We start from the raw sequence: 20,447 nt of genomic DNA, 5'->3' as shown, positions 1-20,447 counted from the left end.
GCATAGGCCCAGTCAGTCCGGTCCTGACTGGGCCTATTTTAAGGTAGGAGCCTGGAGCTGCAGCTCCATCAGCCCCTAAGTCAATGCGGCCCGGCCCACCGGGGAAATGGCCGGTGTGCCCGATGGCCAGTCCGGGCCTGATTGAGGCTGACATGGCAGTAAATTCACCGGTTACGTACGGACAGCGAGCACACGAATGGCCGCCCCTCACAGCTTACCCAGCGCCCGTTCCTGCCGCACAGCATGCTGGGAGGTAGCAAGGGGTCGGCTCCTTCCATAACGGGCGTGGCTTCGGTTTGATTGACATGTTGTTGTGATCGCAGACCGGTTTGTCCCGGCTGGTCGCTGCCACAGAGATGTGGCCCTTAGGACCCGGGGCCCCGGGATGCCAGCGGGCAGGCAGTGCGGGGTAAGGCATTATTGTGTGTTCCGGAATGTATTCACAACTGATCTAGCCGTGTTAATGACACAATTGTGTGCGCCCCGCATGGGGGGTTCCGTGTAGTTGTGTAACGTGCTGTGTGGGTTTGTGTAACAGACTGTAAACGCGACTAATCTGCGCTGCCTGGCATGTGGACTCGGGTAACATGGGACTGCTTAATAAATGGACTTGGGGAACATGGCACTGCCTGGCACATGGCACCGGGGAACATGGCACTGCCTGGCACATGGCACCGGGGAACATGGCACTGCCTGGCACATGGAGCCGGGGAACATGGCACTGCCTGGCACATGTGCCGGGGAACATGGCACTGCCTGGCACATGGCACCAGGTAACATGGCACTGCCTGGCGCATGGAGCCGGGGAACATGGCACTGCCTGGCACATGGCACTGCCTGGCACATGGCACCAGGAACATGGCACTGCCTGGCACATGGCGCCGGGGAACATGGCACTGCCTGGCACATGGCACCGGGGAACATGGCACTGCCTGGCACATGGCACCGGGGAACATGGCACTGCCTGGCACATGGAGCCGGGGAACATGGCACTGCCTGGCACATGTGCCGGGGAACATGGCACTGCCTGGCACATGGCACCAGGTAACATGGCACTGCCTGGCGCATGGAGCCGGGGAACATGGCACTGCCTGGCACATGGCACTGCCTGGCACATGGCACCAGGAACATGGCACTGCCTGGCACATGGCGCCGGGGAACATGGCACTGCCTGGCACATGGCGCCGGGGAACATGGCACTGCCTGGCACTTGGCACCGGGGAACATGGCACTGCCTGGCACATGGCACTGCCTGGCACTTGGCACCGGGAACATGGCACTGTCTGGCATATGGATCCGGGGAACATGGCACTGCCTGGCACATGGACCAGGGTGCATGGCTTGTGGATTTCCATAACATGGCTCTTAAAGGCTTGCGGAATAGTGTTTATGGCGCTGTGTGACTTACTTTGTGGGCATTGTGTACAGTGTGTGTGTTTATGAGTCTATTATATAATGTGACGCCGCACGGCTCGTGGTTTGGTGTGTTATCGCACCGCCGTGGCACTGAGCGGCATTGTTTAGTTGTGTGTCCTTTATGTATTTGTTACGTTACAACGTAGCAAATATAAATCCGATTCACGTGCGGACAGAATGCATACTGTAGCGGTGCTTTATCACATATCTGTATAGCGAGGTGTGTGTGTATTTATATATATATATATATGTGTGTGTGTGTGTGTGTGTCGCGTAGCTGTATAGCGAGGTGTGTGTATGTAATGTACCGCAGTGTAAATATGTGTATTAACGTGTAACTGTCCCTCACAGTCGTGACCGGGATGGTGCGGAGTGTAATTTGTCACCTAGAAGAGGGGAAATCTGAGTCCCGGACAGACTCCAGGTGAGAGTAATAAGTCGCTTGTATCGTATGGGGGGGGGGATTGTCCTTTGTGGCCCCTGCTGGGTCAGCATTATTATCGGCGACCTACAATGCCTGGCGAGCCGCGCCTGGCCCAGGGTGGGAACAGATAAGAGAGAGGAGGAGGAGGAGGAGGGAGCGCGGCCACCGGGATGCGCGTTCTAACTTTTTACACGTTCTCTTATCTCACCCCTTCTCTTTTATTCCTAATTTCTTCTCCAACTTTTCTTCCCCCCCCCCAGCTCCCCCTTTCATCCCCCCATTTTCCACCCAGGACAGAAATGGCTGCGGAGGAGTCTTCCTCGCCCGCGTCTGGGATCACCCCATTCCAGCAGATCCTGGCGTCTGGAACCGGCGCTCTGCTCACCTCGCTTTTTGGTATGAATTATTCTCGTATGACGTCGGAAAGCGAGGAGGAAGAGGAGCTTCCCTGCTGCTACTGACCTCCTTGTCTCGTTTTCTCTCCCCGCGTTCAGTGACCCCTTTGGACGTAGTAAAGATCAGACTGCAGGCGCAGAGGAAGCCGCTGTCCGGAGGTATAGTGCGGCGGACCCCGTTCGCTACATTCTCGCTTTCTCTATCACGCTTTGGCCTGATTAACCCCGTTCCTTGTCACTTTATACCCAGAAGGGTCGAGGTTATTAAATAGTCCCTTTTAATGAAGCTTCTGACATCGCTGCATCACTAACCCAGCACTGAGCGGGGATATCCGTACATCTGATATTATATATAGATTATATATAATAATAAAGAACACCCTGCATTATCCGGTCGCCCTAATCATGTCCTCTTGTGTTGCAGTTTTGTCTGTAAAGTCTCTTCCCTGGGCACCCCCCATGCGTCACCCCAAATGTGAGTACACAAGGCAGAGCGTCGACACCGTACCATCCGCGATTACAGCCTCCGATATCCATGCAGATTATCCACCCAACCGCGGGAAAAAAAAGTGCCGTGACCCTACGTGTCATAACACGCCATCACGCCATATATTTACTGCTCATGGGATAGAACTGTTATTACATAGGCAGCATCTGCGTAGTGTGGTAGTCCTGGTTTAGGATGATGGTTGGCATTGGAGATACGTTAGGGATATGGCTTTAGGACGAAGAAGATGGGGCAGGTGTGCATTGACCACCCTGGTATCTGACTCCAAATGGCCCTGATGGTGAAACGTAGGTCTCCATTAAGACTGCACAACGTGTCTCGGTTGGCGTCGCGTTGGTGGATTTGGAGTAACACTTATAGATAGGGTAGAGTTTGGCTTGGGTTGGGTATTTTTGTTGGGTACGCTATGCACGCCACGCTGCGCTTGTGAATAATGCGTTCCTCTAACAGAGCCCCCGCTTATACATTCCCCGGCTTTTCATGTTACCCCCCCGCAGTCTCCGCTGCACCCCCTGCCGTAGATCTTCATATCCGCTTCCATACCGTTCCCAAAGGCAAAGCAGTGGTCCGGGACACGTTGTGTTGGGATGCCCTTAATGCAATTTGCTTTGGGAACCCCCACCCTGTATATACCCAGCTTTCTCCCCATTGCTGTGTATAACCAGCTGCGCCCAGACTTCATATAACTGGCTGTCCTAATGTCCGGTAAAATATCCCCCATTAACATCCGCTATCCCCGGTGCCCACCCAACCGACGGTCTGTCCTGGTGGCCACCAAGGCAGTGTCTCTCATTTGTTTCCTTATTACCCTCCACCAGGGCGCTGCTTCCTCTATTGTAACGGGCTGATGGACCATCTGTTCGTGTGCCAGCATGCCACCGTCTGCAGTTCCTGGTACCGGGCTCCCACTCACTTCAGCGGAACTCTGGTGAGGAGGGCACGGGCACAACGCGATCGGGTTCTGTGAAGGGGGCAATAGGGAAGGAGAATCTAGTGATGGGACTGAGAGCGATGGTGATATTTGTAGAAATAGATGGACGCCAAGAAAATGTTTTTAACTTTTGTTTTCCTTCAAATCCCTTTCACAGGATGCTTTTGTGAAGATCACACGCCATGAGGGGCTGACATCCCTTTGGAGTGGGCTGCCCCCTACATTGTGAGTCCCGACGCGTTAGAACTTACATTATGGGGACAGGGCTATTAATTCCATGCTGGTGACTCCCTGACTTCTGGATCGCTTCCATAAAAGAGTATAGGAGCTTTAACACTTCTCTTATCCCCCTTCTTTACCCCTGTCCCCAGTGGCACGTAATTAACACGCACAGTGTGTTTATTATTTTGGATACATGTGCATTCCAAGTTTTCTGTTCCAGAATAGTTTCCATATGATATTTTTTTTCCTCAAGTGCTATCTTATCCCAGCCTACGTTATATGTAAATTCACTATGCTAAACAGAATTGCTCAGTCTTACTCTCCCATTGGGACCACCGCATACTGACAATCCACAGGACTTTATAAACTCTTTATAAGCTGCAGCTTATCACCCCCTTTTGTGATGTTTTTATTTTTAAAATGAAATCTAAGGTGTCGTTTCCGTATTATTTTAATACCCCCCATCTAATAATCTGTGGTGCATTTGCATGAAAATAAAGACCTGCTCTGTGTCTCCCCCTGCAGGGTGATGGCTGTACCTGCCACCATTATATACTTCACTTGTTACGACCGGCTCAGAGATTTCCTGCGCTATGATCTCGGATACAGCGGAAGCCACATTCCTCTCGTTGCCGGAGCCCTCGCTCGATGTGGGTATACAGGGAAGCCCCTTCCCGCGTCACGTGTGAGATGATATCTCGTGTGTGTGTGTTTTAATTCTGTCGCCTGTATGTTCCAGTGGGGGCAGTCACAGTCATCAGTCCTCTGGAGTTGATCCGCACGAAGATGCAGTCCCGACAGCTCTCTTACATGGAGCTGGGGGCCTGTCTACGTTCATCCGTCTCCCAGGATGGCTGGCTGTCTCTGTGGAAGGGATGGGGACCAACAGTGCTGAGAGACGTTCCATTCTCGGGTAAATGAATCCTCGTGTAGTGCTGATGTTACGTAAAGTATGTTTCCGCCATCGCCTGCCCCATAGAGCTTGTAGTTTAGGGTTCTTGAGACATGTCTATTTTCCGTGTTACTCGTTCTCGCTGTAATACCTCTTTTTGTAGCCGAGAACTCCCGTTACTCCCTGGAATTGTTGCCGTCACGGATTGTGTCCCTTATAAGATACATTAATGCCGATCTGTCTCTTTTGTAGCTCTTTACTGGTTTAATTACGAGCTGGTGAAGCGCAGGCTGAGTACGTCCCAGGAACTCGCCGAGTCTCCGTTCCTGATCAGCTTCACGGCGGGAGCCGTGTCCGGGGCGGTGAGTCGGAAGACGTTTGTCCCGTTTTCTCTGTCTGGTTTATTTCCCCCAATGCCATCTAATTCCCTTCTCCCTCTTCTTTCTAGGTGGCAGCGATCCTCACTCTTCCCTTTGACGTGGTGAAAACCCAGAGGCAGATAGAGCTGGGAGACGTGGAGACAACTCATGGCGAGTAACCTGATGGGGGGCGCTTATTTAGGGACCTTGCTTTCCTTCTCTGTAGCATGAGCACATGAGACACACTGACCTTCCCGACTGGAAACAATGTGACACTAACTCTTCCAGGTCTTCCTAATAATGTTCTTTCTAAATAAACCTTGCTACTTATGCCAGAAACAGACAAAAAACCCACTTTTAAACATAATTAATCTGGTTCCTGGTGCAAGCCTCCTGGCAGTCGCATGGCGTTCTGGACGCTCTTCTAAAGGATGTTTGTTTTGAAGGGGAAAGTCCTCCTTCTGTTCCCAGGGGATGGCTTTGGGATAGCAATGTGTAAGCGCAGTGACCTCGACTTATAGCAGCAAAACTTTCCATTTCAGATAAGGACGTTGTGTTGAAATGCGTTGTCCTGCTAGCCTTTAAAAGCTTTTTTCTATCCTAAGCCATGGTTTAAAGAACGATATGGCAGCCGGTCTTGCTGATAGCCTCTATGTAGAACAAAAAACAGATACATGTAACATGACTACTTCATACCCTTCTACAGGTTCATCTAAGAAATCTAAGAGAACTTCCACGTGGGGAGCCATGCGCAGGATCCGAGCAGAATCCGGAACAAGAGGTCTTTTTGCAGGTAAAGTCAAACCACGTCCGGCACTCCTGCGCGTCTCTGGCTTCGCCGTCTCAAGTTCCTTCTTTCTCCCTTTCCGCTCTTTAAATATTCTCCCGTTATTCGGCAGGTTTCATGCCCCGTGTTATTAAAGTGGCCCCGGCGTGTGCCATCATGATAAGCTCGTACGAATTTGGGAAGAACTTCTTTCAGCAGCGGAATCAAGAAAAATGTAGCAATTTCTAAATTTTGAGCCAAAGGAAACCCAAGTCCAGGCTGCGGGACCAACGGCAAGAACTAAGACCAAGTGATGCTGAGAAGTCTTTGGTTTAGAACCACGGAAATCCTTATTAGATGTAGGCAATCAAGCAAATCATAGCATTCTACTGTATACCACGCGACAGATCACAATGATACCCGAAAAACATAGTCATAATTGGTTCTGAACTCATGGATTCATGTGTAGCGAGTAGAAAGAGTCTAAATACGCAAAATAAGCTATAAGTGGGAATATCGGCAACCAACGCTATCTCCACAAAGCTGATAATACGTTTCCAGAGCTTTGAAGACCACAAGCGTAACCGCAATAAAAACCAAAGAAACAATCCCAGCGTTTCCCCGTAACCTACGAGGAGCATCGACATCAATCAAAGTTTCGCTTGGGTAGTGAGATAACGCGCAGCCCGCAAACGCTTTAATCACAGAGCTTCGGCACCGAGGAAATCTGGAACCTCAGCGAGAAAAGTTGGCAGAAGATACTTTGGCCGAGGGCTAATATTCCAGAGAAAACGAACCGTGGAACCGGAACGCTGAAGCTCGTCGATTTCAACCGGATTCCATCATAAACTATTTAAGTGCAAAAGTAGAATGAAGAAGAGTGATTGAGTCTAGAACACTGAACTCGCAGTCTAGAAGGCTTGTTTCTCTTCTGCCAGGTGTCTGGATCGAAGCATGGCTAGCTACAGCCGCCTCGGCAAACCCGGAGCGTCGGGCATGATTTTCCTAAAGTGCCTACAATCTAATTTTAAGTGGCAACTTCTAGCTGCTCCAGGGGGGGGCAAAAGAGGTTTGATAGTTGGGGCTAAGCTTGCATGTCTTGTTCCAAACCAGGGCAATTGGAGGCTGTTCCAAAATGGCTTTATAGTGCAAGTCTATGTCTAGTTTGGTAAATTACCTTAAACTTGCAGTTTTTATCCTCCGATTGATGGTCTTACTGGTCTTCCATCAAAATCAGAATTTGTTTTTTGTTTGTTTGTTTGTTTTGTTAGTGTCATTGGTAAAATGGAAATAGATTGTTGTTACGGCAAAAGTCATAAACTGACCGTAGGTGATAAAAGCCTTCCATTATTTCCCCAAAAAAATATGCAATGCGGGACTTGGGAATAAATTCATTTCACTGCTAAGATTTAAAATCCCGATGTTTCCAGCAGTATCTGGATAAATTGAGCTTCTGAGATTACAAATAGCTCTGGCTAGGGGTATTGGACAATAACAATAATACCTGATTACCCCGCTATTACATCATCATCATCATCATCATCATCATTATATTTCTGACTTTTGCCCCAACACACAATATTTCTGTATCACGTCAGTAAGAGGCGTGGCGGAAGGGGGTATTTCACCGTGAAACCTTCATTTTCAGTAGAAAATAGACTGAGCCGTTAAACGTACCACTGTATTTAAGCCGCTAGTACGCTTCTGTACTGCCGTCTCAGGAGGGTGCGCACCAAAGGGTTAATTCACTGACCTGGGGGTCGAGGGTGCTGCATTATCCCATTGCAAAGCATTTTGGGATCCTCAGGTCCTGGCGGGTCTCGTTGAAGCTCTCGCTTCGGGGTTAAACCCGCGGAACCTCTCTTATCAGAGCTTCAGTGGCGATCGCCCGGGGAAGGAGATGCGAGAGTTCCTGGCTTCTCCTCCGAGGGTCCACTATTCTCAGGTTGGTGAATTTTAACCCCCCGGTGCCGCTTTATCTTTTCACTGCCATCGCTGCAGGCAGATCTGGCAGAGGAAAGGCTTCAGCTGCCGGGCAGTCATTACTAGAGTTCATTATAAAGCAGAGCTATAACCCACGCGGGGTATCGGGGAGGAATGAAAGCAGAGGGCAAGCACTTAAAAACCACTATGGGAAAGAGACCGGGGCGCAGTAAACGGCCGCTTTTACGTTTTCAGCCATATTCTGATCACAGCGAGGCTCTGTGCGGCTCTTCCGATCGCGCTGGAAACAGACTTTCTCTCTCAGAGGGGACGTGACGATAATTTATAGTCTAACCTCCACGGACCAAATGCAAACCTAAGCGACACAAACCTCACGCGATTCACGCGCAAACTAATGCAGCCAGCCTTTAAAAGTAAGTAAAAGGTGCCTGAAGTGTGATTAGGCAAGAGTCTGCAGAGCTGTGCTGTGATCAGAAAAGACACAAGAGTGCAGTTGTAAGTTAACCCCATGTTTTCCTCTAATTTTGTTTTTAGAACATCAGCACCGGGTTCATTGTTTTGTGAACGCAAAATGTGGATAAAATCCCAAACTGTCGAACCCCCGCGTCCCCGCTCGACCTTTTGTGAGACACAAACTTTAGTGATTAAATGTACGCGGACAATAAAACTGCATCCAATGCAGCACGTCTCGGACTGGTTTATTTCATTGTTGCCTTATCGCGCTGCTTGTGCGGAGGGAATGCATGTGGACCACCCGACAGGCTGTCTGGGGACCTGATCTCTTTGGGGATGTCTGTGATCCAGAACTTGGGTCAGGAGGTGATCCAGTATCCCCCGGTCCACCTGCTGACACTTCATCCACATCGGGGGGCTACTCGATGACCTGGAGTTACCTAATGATACCTATCCCATGACAGAAGTACAGTATTGGTCTAAAAAGCCCAAATAGTTCTGAGAAAACAAATCTTTTCCCGTAAGGAATTACGTTTTTCCTAATATTCGTAAAATGTTTATAAAAAAAACCCTTTGTTGTGCTTTTTATATATAATTTTTTTTCTATGCTCTTTCTATACACGGACACCCCAGCGTTATATGGAATTCAGTATAAAAACATAACCCTCCTTATCTTACGAACAAACGGGTCGCTTAACATCAGAGCAGAAGCTGACTTGAAGGACAAGAATCTTGATTTTTTGGGGTGTAAGGACTGGCAGCACGAACCCTGTAAGCTGTATAATTATATTTACTCCGATATTTATGGAGTAGTTTAGCAGATTCAATCTTTTTCCATGTAGAACCAAAGACCTCGGGTGCCCCCAGCTCTCTCCATCAAGACTACATACTACTGCAGAAAGATCTAGATACTTTGTACCGTGTCTGGACAAAGAAGAATAATGTATTTGTATCTTGTACTTGGTTTTGCCTGAATTATTCACGAAACGCGTGTACATGACTTTGCGGAGGGTAAGATGTTTAATAGGCATGGCGGAGCACCCTCCTTTTGCAGAAGAAATTTCACTTACACACAGACTGACACACAACATACAACGGACTCGTGTTTGGAGGGAGTCCGGCTTTCCCACATTCAGTACAATTCTCGATCTGAGCCACAATGCAAACTTATAATGGTTACGATCCAAATGTGTTGTTCTAGGGGGGGGAGAGGATGAGTTTTAGGGGTCCCGGAGCGGTCGCCTGGAGCGCGAGTCCTGTAAGCTGTCTCTGCAGTAGAGCACCATTAATGGGAAGGATCTTAGCAGATGTTCTAACGGGTCCCCAGTTTTATGATCCGTTTTAGGCCGATGAGGGTTGAACGTGTGCTTCTTTAAAGGGACCCTGTGTTTATCCTGTCAGTCCTCCCCATCGTCTGGTGTGCTCCATTTACCATGTTGGGTGTTTTAGGTTTTAGCTTCTGGACAGCAGATTGGAGGAATCCAGATGCTTTAAACCTTTCCTGAAAACAAAAAAAAGGATTTCCTCCGGTTCTGGAAGCGGTTGGGATGCGTTGGGAGATCTCAATCGAGCCACTGTCCTCTTGGAGGAGGGAAGGGGGTATGTGATAGCCGTGGGGGGGGTTAGCCTGGGCTCCTAGTTTGAGGGTGGAAGGGTGGCGTTTCGGCCTGGTGGACTCAGCTGGGGCTTCCCGTTGGACTGGTCTCACTGCTGTTGCTCACAAGGCATTCGTTGGATTTCAGGCTAGGCAGGGACTTACAGCTAGGTATCGAAGCCAGAGACCCACAAAGGCCTAACATGGAGGGAGTGGGATCCTTCCCTGGGAAAAAGTCAGTTCAGATAATGATTAAAACGAACGTTCTACAATCCACCAAATAACTTCTCAGACCTAACGTTATCGCATTCTCCTACCCCTAAATAAATGTCTATATTTCCCCTGGAACTTGCAAAGCCCAGCTCCCCCAGTCCAACATTTTATTCCCTTATGTGCTCTCACGGCACCCGAAGAACTACGTGCTGGCTACTCGTAAACATTTTCACACACAATGCCTGCGGTTGTCCCCCTTCCATTACCTCTCTTCCCATCTCTCTTATTTTCTGGTGTTTCTATTTACCAATAGGACCCCAGGGCTCCGCGTCCTGCTTCCCTTCTCCTCGCTGAGACTCCGAGCTCAGACTTAGTTCCGCGGATAGATGTTCTGTGCTCAGGTAGCTGTGTCTGCAGGTAGGAAGCACGCCGTTAATACAACGCTCTACAGAAAGTAACATGGGGTTAAATGTTAGAATGTGTTTCCCACCCCTCCGAAGGGTCCCTCGTTTGTGAAGCTTGTCTCTGTGGGACCCGAGTCCCTATGAGTTTGTGAAAATAAAAGGCTTTGGTCCAAAACAGGGTGAAGCCCTGACCCAAGAGCTGCGCTAAGAATCCATGTGGCCACAGACAGGGTAACAATATAGATGCCCCCATTGTTTAAACCCCTGCCACTTAGGTAAGGGGCATCATGCCTGGTGAAGGGATCATGAAGTCTCCTTCAACATTAACCTTTCTCACGGCTCCCTTGTGTTTCTGGGTGAGCCAAGACAGGAAGTGCTGGGATATGACATCATATCATGGGCACTGCATCATCTAGTGACACAAGCAAGATGGAACTTATGTTTCTGTGTGTTGCCAGATTATAAGGAACCGTGATTTATAACCCCTTTCCAAAGTATTTTCTTTATCCTGAACGGAATCCCAGCATCGCGTGAGGTTTTGTAAAGGTAACAGATATGAGCAGAGAGGATGGCTAGGAACATGTCAAAAAAAAATGCAACCTGGCATATCATCATATTAAGAGGGCAATGCTCATAACATTGCTATTGTTTGAGTTGATGATGATGATGTGCTCCATGGATGTGGAACAGGCTTCATGGATGCATGGAGGAACAGTGGAACGTGACAATGTGGCCTATGGATCCTTTAACTTGTCAGCATGCCCTTTTGTCTTACCTCCTGTACAGCGAGGGGTTAACGGATGCCTCATTATCATTAAGAGTGCCCAATGACGGCCACTGGTTTCCCAGAGGGGCTCCGAGGTTGGGGGTGAACTTTTTGATGGGGACAGTTTCAGAAGGGAGGAGACCAGTGCTGGAATCACACGGAGAGAGCACTCATGTATAAAATACATCAATACACAGACTGACTACCATCCGGCCTCCATGCGTCGCGGTGCATGATGGGCGTGTTAGTCCAGGACCAACGAGTAGTCAGCATGATTCAGTTAAATGCTATCAGTACAGGGATTTTTGTTCACCAGGAGGAAGGAGCCTACGTTGGGTTGGTGGTATCAGTTTCCAGTTGATTACTGAGTGTTTGGGTAGATCCCAATGCTTGTTATCTGGTGGAATTCCTTGGCATTGACCCAAAATAATGGATGGGTATCCAGTGGATGAGCGTCTGGGATATTAGCTGTTGTTCTGTGATGGATATTTGGTTATTTGGTTTGTGTTGATGCATACACATATTGTGTAGCTTGATTGAATGGGTGTCTGGTTACTTTCTGCCCCTTTAAATGAATGCCTAGTAAATGAGTGTGTGTCCTATGGACAGCAGTATGCCCCATCGATCAGGGTCTTAATTTATTAAAGGGTCTTCTTAAACTAGGTCTTTGGGGAGAACTCAATCCCTTATCGGTGGCTTGTTATGGAAAGATGGATGCCTAGAGAGGAATAATTATCTGGTGCAGGCTAGGCAGCTTGGCCGAGCGGATCTCATTGTGGGTAAAAGGTGGGTATATTTTGGGTCTAGCGCCCGGAGACTCACAGTTGCTCCTGCAGCTCCAAGATGACTCCTTCCAGCTGGTGCTTCTCTTGAAGGCCCTGCTCTCCCTGCTCGCTGAGCCTCTGAGTAAGACGCTTATTTTCTGCTTCTAGGTTCTTCAGCTGAGACTCTCGCAGGCGGACCAGCTCTTCCAGATACCCCTAAGAAGGCAAGGAGACAGAAGAACTATGAGCAGGAAAAGAACCGAGAAAAAATAAAGAAACAAATGTATACAAAATGATCCTAGTAAACACATGGAGCCGGTCTCTAATACATATATTGCTTATGTCGCGACTGATCTAGTTGTGCCTGTGTATACTAATGGCACCCGTCAGGTACTAGGTATAAATGGCCAATAAACTTTATAAATGGCTAATAAGCTTTATAAATGGCCAATAAACTTTATAAATGGCTAAGCATCAGCCTCACTGTTGATTAAAAAAAAACCAGCTAAAGGACCAAGGCCCAAAGTGATCAAAACATAAATACACTCTCTCCATTTTCATTTACCTTCTCTCCCATTTCACTCCACCCTCTTCCCTGTCTTTCCCTTCTCCCCATTTTTCCACCTCTCCCTTTCATCTCATCTTCTATTCCCTTTTTCTTGTATGTACGCCCTTGTGGTCCTGTGCTGGGAGCTCCCTGTACCAGCAGTCCCTCTCAGCATGCGACTTCAATGCTGGGCGCTCGGATATGACATCATAACCCGGTGCCCAAAATCAACAACAGTCGCGCAGAGCGTTAAAACAGATCTTGGATTCCCATCAACCATCTCCCCAACCTGCTCCTCCGGTGGTGGACGATTCAGTCCGCCTCTGGAGGGCGCCGGCGGGATAACAGACACCTCACCGACCCCAACTAAAACGGCCCAAATCCAGGGTGACGGCGAATATGCCGGACGCAGGCATTCCCCACCCGTGCAGCGCACGGCATCATAGCACCATTCTCCATCCCTCAACGCCGGGGATACACAGAGAGCATCACACGGAGCATTCCGGGAGCTATACACAGAGAATGGAAAGTTCCACCAGGCTGATGCGTCTTATCGCTGAATCTGTGGTCATTCTGTCAAGGATACATTTATACACCAGCCTTATGAGGCTTCATTTTCCAGGAAACATATTGCATGTACGCAGAAAGTGTCCTTAGCAGAAGGCTTACGGCATCACTTTTTAATGCCAGTGTTGGATTATATGACTTATTGGACCAACCTGGAAAACTGCGGTCCATCAAAATAAAATGAAATCACTGAAAAGCCTATGGCCGCTTCTGATTGTATTTATATTAACTACTTAAATCCATCAGGGCGCTGTATATTTTGAGTATGGCTCCTGCATTGCATTATGGGTGACTTGATAAGTTAAGATCCATTTCATCTTATTTTAATAAAACAGGAAAAAACAAGGGGTCACATGGGCCCTCCTTACAGGAGTCCTTCAGAATGATTTCTTGATGGCCGCAACTAACTGCTTAATTAATCGTGTATGATGCGAGAATTCTCTTTTATTTTAAACAAACATTTTCTGACAATCTTGCCCAGTTTGGGTAAGAAAACCCATGGTAGTAGCTCCAGGGCCATACATGTAGGAGGCCATCGTTACAACCAGAAGGATATGTAGAAGCCAACAGTTGACCAGTTGGCGTTCTTCATGAGAATCGATCCTCGTGGTGGTCTCCTGAAGATCTCGGAACAGCCCTTTTTCTCAAGCTTTCTCAACGCGTTGACTACATCCTACGCAGTGTAAGTAGACAAGTAGTACAACATACCTTTTGTGCATAGACGATACGGAACTTCTGCTCCATCTTGCGCCACTTGCTGTACCAGCTCTCTTCATCGGTGAGAAGCGGCAAGTAGGGGTGTTCTGGTGAGCTGTCCTCGCTACTGCTTCCCCCTACACTTTCTCTGTCCTCCTCCTCACTCAGATAGTCATAACTGGAGAGAGAGGGCACATGACCGTTAATCCATATTAACCCACTTGAGATAAAGATAAACTGCATTTTTTTTAACTACCACACAAAAGGAATATCCCCAAACACCTACTATCCCTCCAAAATACCAACTGCTGAAAACTTTGGCATCCAAAATGTGTTCCCAAAAACCTTATTTGTATCCACAAAGGTCTCATTAACATCACTGGAGCCCTGAATGGACCTGGCCTTCAGAATCCCTTCTATAACTGAACATATTGCACTGATCTGAAGAGCTTACAATGTTTCCATAGACTTAGAAACTGTTTCGTAGTCTATAAGTGGCCAGAATAAGGATGTAAGCCCTGAGGACAAATGGTGTTATCTGGCTTCCTCTGTAAAAGAAAGGTTATGGTCCTCACACAACCCCCAGGTAGACATTTCCACCCAAACCTCCAGAAGCTCACCTCTGAGTGAATTTAAGGTAAGGGGTGTAGTCTATGACAGCTGGCGTTTTCCCATCAATGCCTTCGCCTTTCAGGCAAAAACTGCAAAAGAGTCAGGTGACAAAGTACATGAGGAAAGAGGAGGACAGAGAAAGAGTGGCGGGGCAGATATACAAGGTGGTGGCAGGAAAGAGAACGTCGTGGAGGTCTGTAGGTTGGCCAAGAACCAGTGCATGGAGTATGGAAAGGCAACACGGGAATGTGTCAGGGGGTCATGTCAAATTCTGCCCAATAATTTTCCAAATGGTTTATAATCACATGAAGCTTCAGTTTCCATGCAAAGTCCTATCCAGGACATTAACGGTCATCAGGCTAATGATGTTACTCGATGACTCAATGAGCCAGTGAGTCAAGCAGATTGTGCATTACGGGATCAGATTGCGGGGCGGCAGCTTACTCTGCCCAGAATTGCTTTCCGTGACCGTAAGGATGGGCTGATGGGAGTTTGGTATCAGAGCAAAAAGCTGGAAGGGGGCTGATGGGAGGAGAATGAGATTGGAGTGGGACTCGTAAGAAAAACATTACAAGACTACCAGCTTGGGTACACTTATGTCAGTTTGAAGTGTGTGTAATAATGAAATAATCATGGCGGGTGCAGCCCAAGGCTGCGTAAGGATGGGTGTGAAGGAATCAAAAGGAAGCAGACTGCAGGATTTATTCGGTGGAAGGGTAGGGAGATGAGGCAGTAATGAGTGTGAGGATTCGGCTGGGTGAAGTTACCTCTCCTCACCTGAAGTCGATAGCACTCAATCCTATCAGCATTCCCGTGAGCACTGACGATTCTTCACGCAGCAAGATGGCCCCATCATCATAAAACCGTCTAAAAAAGAGACAGCGAGAGTTAAGTGGGGACTGGAGTATGAGTTTGAAGAGAATAAGGCAGGTGTGACATTTGTATTGAGTGTAGACCTCATAGTGCACCCCCCCCCCATAGCACTCATTTATTCATGGTTGCTTCATATATTCCTTGCCTTGTGGTCCTTGTGTCTCTTAGTGCGGTCACTATGTATTCTGACAAACGTTTCTCCATAAGAGCCAGACGTATCCAGGCCCGGCCCTAAAACACATGGATACAGCAAATTTAGAACTGGTCCATGAAGCAGAACTACACAATAGCATCACAAGATGATACAGGAACATGATGAAAGCATGCAACACGGTCATACACAAAACCAAGCCGAGTCAACGACTACCATGCAGTATAATTGCAGCTAGTAGACATGGACACTTTCACTTCTAATGGCCGGGGCCTCACCTTGGCCCTGGCAGTACTAATATTTTCCATGTTCTCAATGCTGCTGATGCAGTTGTTGGGAACCTTGCTGCAGGCAATGCGGATATAATCCCAGAACCCTCTTTGGCCATCTGTGCTAAACCAGCTGACGGGACCTGGGTGTTTAATGAAAGAGATAGGAACAAAGTAGCAGGACAAGAGGTGAATAATAGATAAAAGATAACATAACTGCACAACGAGGACGGCGGGGGCAAAAGACAGGGCAAAATGGCGGACAGGGTCTCTGGAACTTTGATGGAGGAGAAAGAGAGAACGCATGGGCAAAGCCCCACAGCCCCACAGTTCTGTTCTTCTTCCACAACCTTTTCATTCCTTCGCTTCCTCTCATTCACTTTACACCCTAATATTTACCCCCTATTTCTAGGTGTTTTTGCTCTTCTTCCTCTCTTACCCTTAAAACGGTGGCTCAGAATATGTTCCAAAATTGCAGCAAAGTTCACAAATTCTTCTGAGGAATCATCTATAGGTTCAGCTGTGTATTTTTCAAGTAGAGTCTTTACTGAGAACCTGTGAAAAGTATAGGATAAGGGTGTGAATGATATTAGATGGTGTTAGGGTTAGTAGGGGCATTGCCCATAGGAGCTGGGACATGGTCAGGGGGTATTTTCCGGGAGGCAGCTAGACTCAGTAATGAGAGAGTGGATGATTGGCCGTATAGATTCTGAGGAGGGTAATTGAGGACATTCACAAGTCTCAGAACCAGGATGAGAGTTAGAGGAGCATGAGTGGGTCTCAGGAATTGGAATAGCCAGTGATGAGTCAATGAAAAGGGAATGTAATGAGTGGGCAAGATGGACGTTTTGAGATAAGGGTATAAGAGAATAAGGATGATCGTGGCCAATATAATAACAGCGGTTATATGAAACAGAACTGGAAGAGACAGCATGGTGAATAATACAAGGTTAACGAGTCTGGCAGGAAGGGACGGGAAGATGGATATGTGGAGGGGGGGTGGCGAGGAGAGGGGGAGGCTCAGTGAAGAAAGGAGATCCGGGATATAGCAAGGAGCAGAAAAAATGTTAAGGAGAGGGAGAGCGATGTGCAGAGGGAAACAAAATGTAAAGGAAGAGGGGTATGGGCTGACATAGATCACATTCACATGTCTTAGTACACGTGAGTGTTATTAATTCTGTACAGAGCGACAAGCAAGTGCACATATTAAGATAGATGGATAGATAGATAGATAGAGATATATAGATTGAACACTTCTTTTATATATGTCTATTCCATATTCCTTAATATACAACACTCCTCTAATATGTCCTCAATCTCCTTCTGCACCCAGCCTATGACATCAAATGCACAGCCGTGATGTCACTTCCTGCCCTCGCCTCCCTGTTACCAGCATTTTCTTTAGAGAGGGATCCCGTAACAGACAGCAGTGGTATCTCTAATGTGTACGATATATTATGTATAAACACGCACCAACGCCTGATCTTCTCATATAGATAGGAACGTGCGCTTATCCCACACCAAAGAGAATAAAAAAATATTCTATCCTGCTTCGCTTCACCGCCTCCAGCTACCTCCTTTCATCGCAGGGATTCAATAATTCTATTAAGACGCCTTTACCACCGATGTTTGATTTAATGCCCCCGACATCTACCATCCCAAACCATCTTTCCGGTCTCCCACCGTTATAAACCTTCTAGGTGCTTCCCAGGCCCATTTTTCCTATCCCCAACCCCCCCTGACCTTCCTCCCTTCTTTTTCTTCTTCCAAGTGTTCCTGTCTTTGTCACTGACACTCCATCCCTTTAATCCGTCTGCTTCTCTTGGCTGCAGGTCCTCCTTCCCCCTGGACCTCCTCCCTTTATATCTGCTTTATTTCCAGTATCCAGTTCTACCCCCTTCCTCCAGGCATGCAGTGTCCACTAATGCCCCATTTGCCCCCCCCCACACCTAACCTGCACACAGTCAGAAGGTTCTTCCTCTCCACTGCAATGTTCCTAGAGGATGCCTTTTTAGATGGCAATCCCAAAGCCATGGTCGTCTGGATGAAGCTTGATTCCATCCACAACAGCGCATCCAAGCTCTCTCTCCCCACAGGACAGATCCACGCCACCCTCAGTCATGCAGGCTTCTCTCCCTTATGGGAATCCTTGCAGACCACCCCCTCCAGGATCCTTCCTTGTAGCCCCTTTCTTTCGGGGGCTCTATCAGGGATGGAGGGATGGGTAGAGGCTGCTCTCCTTGGTGCTGAAGCTGTAGACACGGCACGTGACGTCACCAAACCTGAGCGAGAGCATGGGGAGAGGAGGAGGGACACTGTGGGGGAGGAGGGGGAGAGGCAGCTGGGGTTTGTGAGAATGGGTCATGTGGCCATAGGGAGGGGAGGGGGAGGCAGAGAGAATTCACAAAAAGAGTGCAGAGCAGACCGGGATGTATTATTATTCCAGGCAATAGGCAGTATAGTTCCTGGATGAGAGGGTTTACTCGGTTATATGATGACATGCACGTCATTTCACGTGTTTATTCCCATGATGACGAGATATCTAGTCCTAATCTGAGACAGTGAAGAGCACAGGGAGCGGCAGGGGCCGGTTAGCGAGAAGAGGAAGGTTTATTCACAAAAAACAGATGGAGTTTTAGGCAGTAATAGGAGAGGTTATATGAGTAAGAGGAGGGGTTATATGGAATAATAGGAGGGGTTAGATGAGTAATAGGAGGGGTTATGCGGAGGGGTTATATGGAGTAATGGGAGGAGTTATATTGAATAATAGGAGGGGTTATATGAGTACAAGGAGGGGTTATGGGGAGGGATTATAGGGAGTAATAGGAGGGGTTCCCTGAGTATTGGGAAGAGTTATATGTTGTAATAGGGGAGATATAGGAGGTTATAGGGAGGGGTTATATGGAGTAATAGGAGGAGTTATAGGGAGCGGTTATATGGAGTAATAGGAGGAGTTATAGGCAGCGGTTATATGGCGTAATAGGAGGAGTTATAGGGAGGGATTATATGGAGTAATAGGAGGAGTTATAGGGAGGGGTTATATAGAGTAATAGGAGGAGTTATAGGGAGGTGTTATATGGAGTTACAGGAGGAGTCATAGGAAGGGGTTATATGGAGTAATATGGAGAGTTATAGGAGTAATAGGAGGGGATATATGAGTGATAGGGAGAGGTTGTATGGATATATTTGATGGCGTAAACCAGATTTTCAGTGATACATTTTGATACATTATTTAGTAATTAGTGTTATTTCAGATTTAGATCATTTTTTGACCATATGCTTAGACAAGGTGTGATTATTTTAATAGTTCCCTACGGATTTGATGGCGCTATATAAAACAATAAATAATAATAATAATAATATGCATTCTCGGGAGACTCTGACGGTGGTCTATAGGCAGAGAATATTTGAGAAATAAGAGGATTTATAGGGAGAGCGATGAGACGATAAAATGATCAGTAAAGGGTTTATATGACCCAGTAACAGGACCAGCCAATTTTAATAAAAAAACCTTCCAAGGGTTAAGGAACATTAGCTGGCAATACGGAATCTCTTTATATATATAAATATATATATATATATATATATATATATGTAAGAATTATAAGAGGCTGCTTTTATAGGATAGAAACGTGAGATTCGGCTACGCTTCTATAATGTTTTTGCAAATTAGCAAAGAAACACCCCATCCCCAGCTGTGTGAGACTGATAACACGCGGGGACAGAATCTGCCTGTCCAATCGCAATGAAGAGAGGGATTCAAACCGTCCAGTAATATTTCTTTTTTTTTTTTGCATTTCATAATACAATAGCAATTCTGATTGGTTCAGTCAAAATTTGAGTTGGGCAACTTCTTCTAAGGCCAGATGATTTACCGAAACAGAGTAACAGAATTAGATGGATAAGATAAGAGTCATTCTTACCTACCTTACCCACTTAGATCCTGGCCGTGTCCTACGTTTAAGATAACCTCGTCTCTATACCATGATGCCTATAATCATCACCGCTAATTAAGGGGCAGAATGAACGTCATAGCTTTAACCCCCAGAACGGCACTGAGCAAGTAGCGAGCCAGGTGTTGGATAGAACAGTCAATGTCTTAGGCATTGTGATCCTCTAATCATTCATCGCATTTATAACCTCTAAGACACTTATAGCCCTATTTGATGTTCCGTATAGACCCTACACACGCAGTTCTGTTCTTGGGTCTCCAACCTGCGCTTCTACGTGCTCTGCTCCTAAAGTGCATACTCCGTACTCTTCTGTTAGAGCTGTGATAAGTCCGTGTGCTGGGGCAGATAGAGGCCGAGAGGGCAGAAAGAAGCTTAGTCACTTGAACCAGCCCCGATGCCCCATCTCTGCATATATCAGCAAGTGACAGACGCAGAGACGCAGAAAAAGGAGCATAATAAGGACTTTACGATGTCGACATGAACTCAAGGAATTATTGATTATTCTAATAAGGGAGTCCCTACACGTTATGGATTTTACGAGAGCCCACTCTTCGCTTATACGCCTATACATTCTAATTTCTATAATGATGCAGATTAGGGACCACTTGTGGTGTAGGGGTTGGAAGTGCGGCTATGGATTGGGCTTTACAATGACATCCCATGTCACCTGTTTAGGCATTTCTGAGGGTTATATAGACATTATTGGGTTTTTTAGGGCTGTAGAACGC

General features: G+C 47.3%; 2 protein-coding genes across 4 annotated transcripts; one reads left to right on the top strand and one right to left on the bottom strand.

Moving 5' to 3' along the window:
- Positions 1 to 284: 284 nt before the first annotated feature.
- On the top strand, positions 285 to 7,252 carry SLC25A39 (solute carrier family 25 member 39). The gene is made up of 13 exons (XM_053453323.1): positions 285 to 409; positions 1,768 to 1,840; positions 2,101 to 2,236; positions 2,335 to 2,394; positions 2,660 to 2,710; positions 3,562 to 3,671; positions 3,832 to 3,899; positions 4,422 to 4,546; positions 4,636 to 4,809; positions 5,041 to 5,150; positions 5,237 to 5,318; positions 5,854 to 5,940; positions 6,047 to 7,252. The coding sequence occupies exons 3-13, from the start codon at positions 2,140 to 2,142 to the stop codon at positions 6,160 to 6,162; spliced, it is 1,080 nt and encodes a 359-aa protein (XP_053309298.1). The 5' UTR covers positions 285 to 409; positions 1,768 to 1,840; positions 2,101 to 2,139; the 3' UTR covers positions 6,163 to 7,252.
- Positions 7,253 to 9,318: 2,066 nt separating this feature from the next.
- On the bottom strand, positions 9,319 to 18,015 carry RUNDC3A (RUN domain containing 3A). Of its 3 annotated transcripts, none has more exons than XM_053453248.1 (11): positions 17,721 to 18,015; positions 16,206 to 16,321; positions 15,776 to 15,909; positions 15,492 to 15,577; positions 15,251 to 15,340; positions 14,482 to 14,562; positions 13,874 to 14,039; positions 12,110 to 12,267; positions 11,297 to 11,434; positions 10,425 to 10,528; positions 9,319 to 10,129 (listed from the first exon to the last, which is right to left on the bottom strand). In XM_053453248.1, exons 1-11 carry the CDS (start codon positions 17,825 to 17,827, stop codon positions 9,987 to 9,989), a joined length of 1,323 nt encoding a protein of 440 aa, XP_053309223.1. In that variant the 5' UTR covers positions 17,828 to 18,015; the 3' UTR covers positions 9,319 to 9,986. The 3 variants fall into 3 exon arrangements, with proteins under 3 accessions (XP_053309223.1, XP_053309226.1, XP_053309225.1); XM_053453250.1 differs by having other exon boundaries at positions 10,024 to 10,129; positions 10,384 to 10,528; XM_053453251.1 differs by lacking the exon at positions 11,297 to 11,434.
- Between the last annotated feature and the right edge of the window lie 2,432 nt (positions 18,016 to 20,447).

Source organism: Spea bombifrons, chromosome 13, assembly GCF_027358695.1.
Source record: "Spea bombifrons isolate aSpeBom1 chromosome 13, aSpeBom1.2.pri, whole genome shotgun sequence".
Taxonomy (NCBI): domain Eukaryota; kingdom Metazoa; phylum Chordata; class Amphibia; order Anura; family Pelobatidae; genus Spea; species Spea bombifrons.
The sequence above is the reverse complement of the archived record's forward strand: the minus strand, read 5'-3'. Positions and strand labels throughout refer to the sequence as shown.

Bases quoted from the DNA above. Each gene is read 5' to 3' on its own strand.
- SLC25A39 (XM_053453323.1), top strand. From the start codon at position 2,140: ATGGCTGCGGAGGAGTCTTCCTCGCCCGCGTCTGGGATCACCCCATTC. The intron at 2,237-2,334 runs GTATGAATTATT...CCCCGCGTTCAG, and splicing joins TCTGCTCACCTCGCTTTTTG to TGACCCCTTTGGACGTAGTA. The intron at 3,900-4,421 runs GTGAGTCCCGAC...CTCCCCCTGCAG, and splicing joins AGTGGGCTGCCCCCTACATT to GGTGATGGCTGTACCTGCCA.
- RUNDC3A (XM_053453248.1), bottom strand. From the start codon at position 17,827: ATGGAATCAAGCTTCATCCAGACGACCATGGCTTTGGGATTGCCATCT. The intron at 14,040-14,481 runs GTGAGCTTCTGG...CTCTCTCTCCAG, and splicing joins TACCTTAAATTCACTCAGAG to TTATGACTATCTGAGTGAGG. The intron at 10,529-11,296 runs GTAAGACAAAAG...TCCTACCTGCAG, and splicing joins AACCCCTCGCTGTACAGGAG to ACACAGCTACCTGAGCACAG.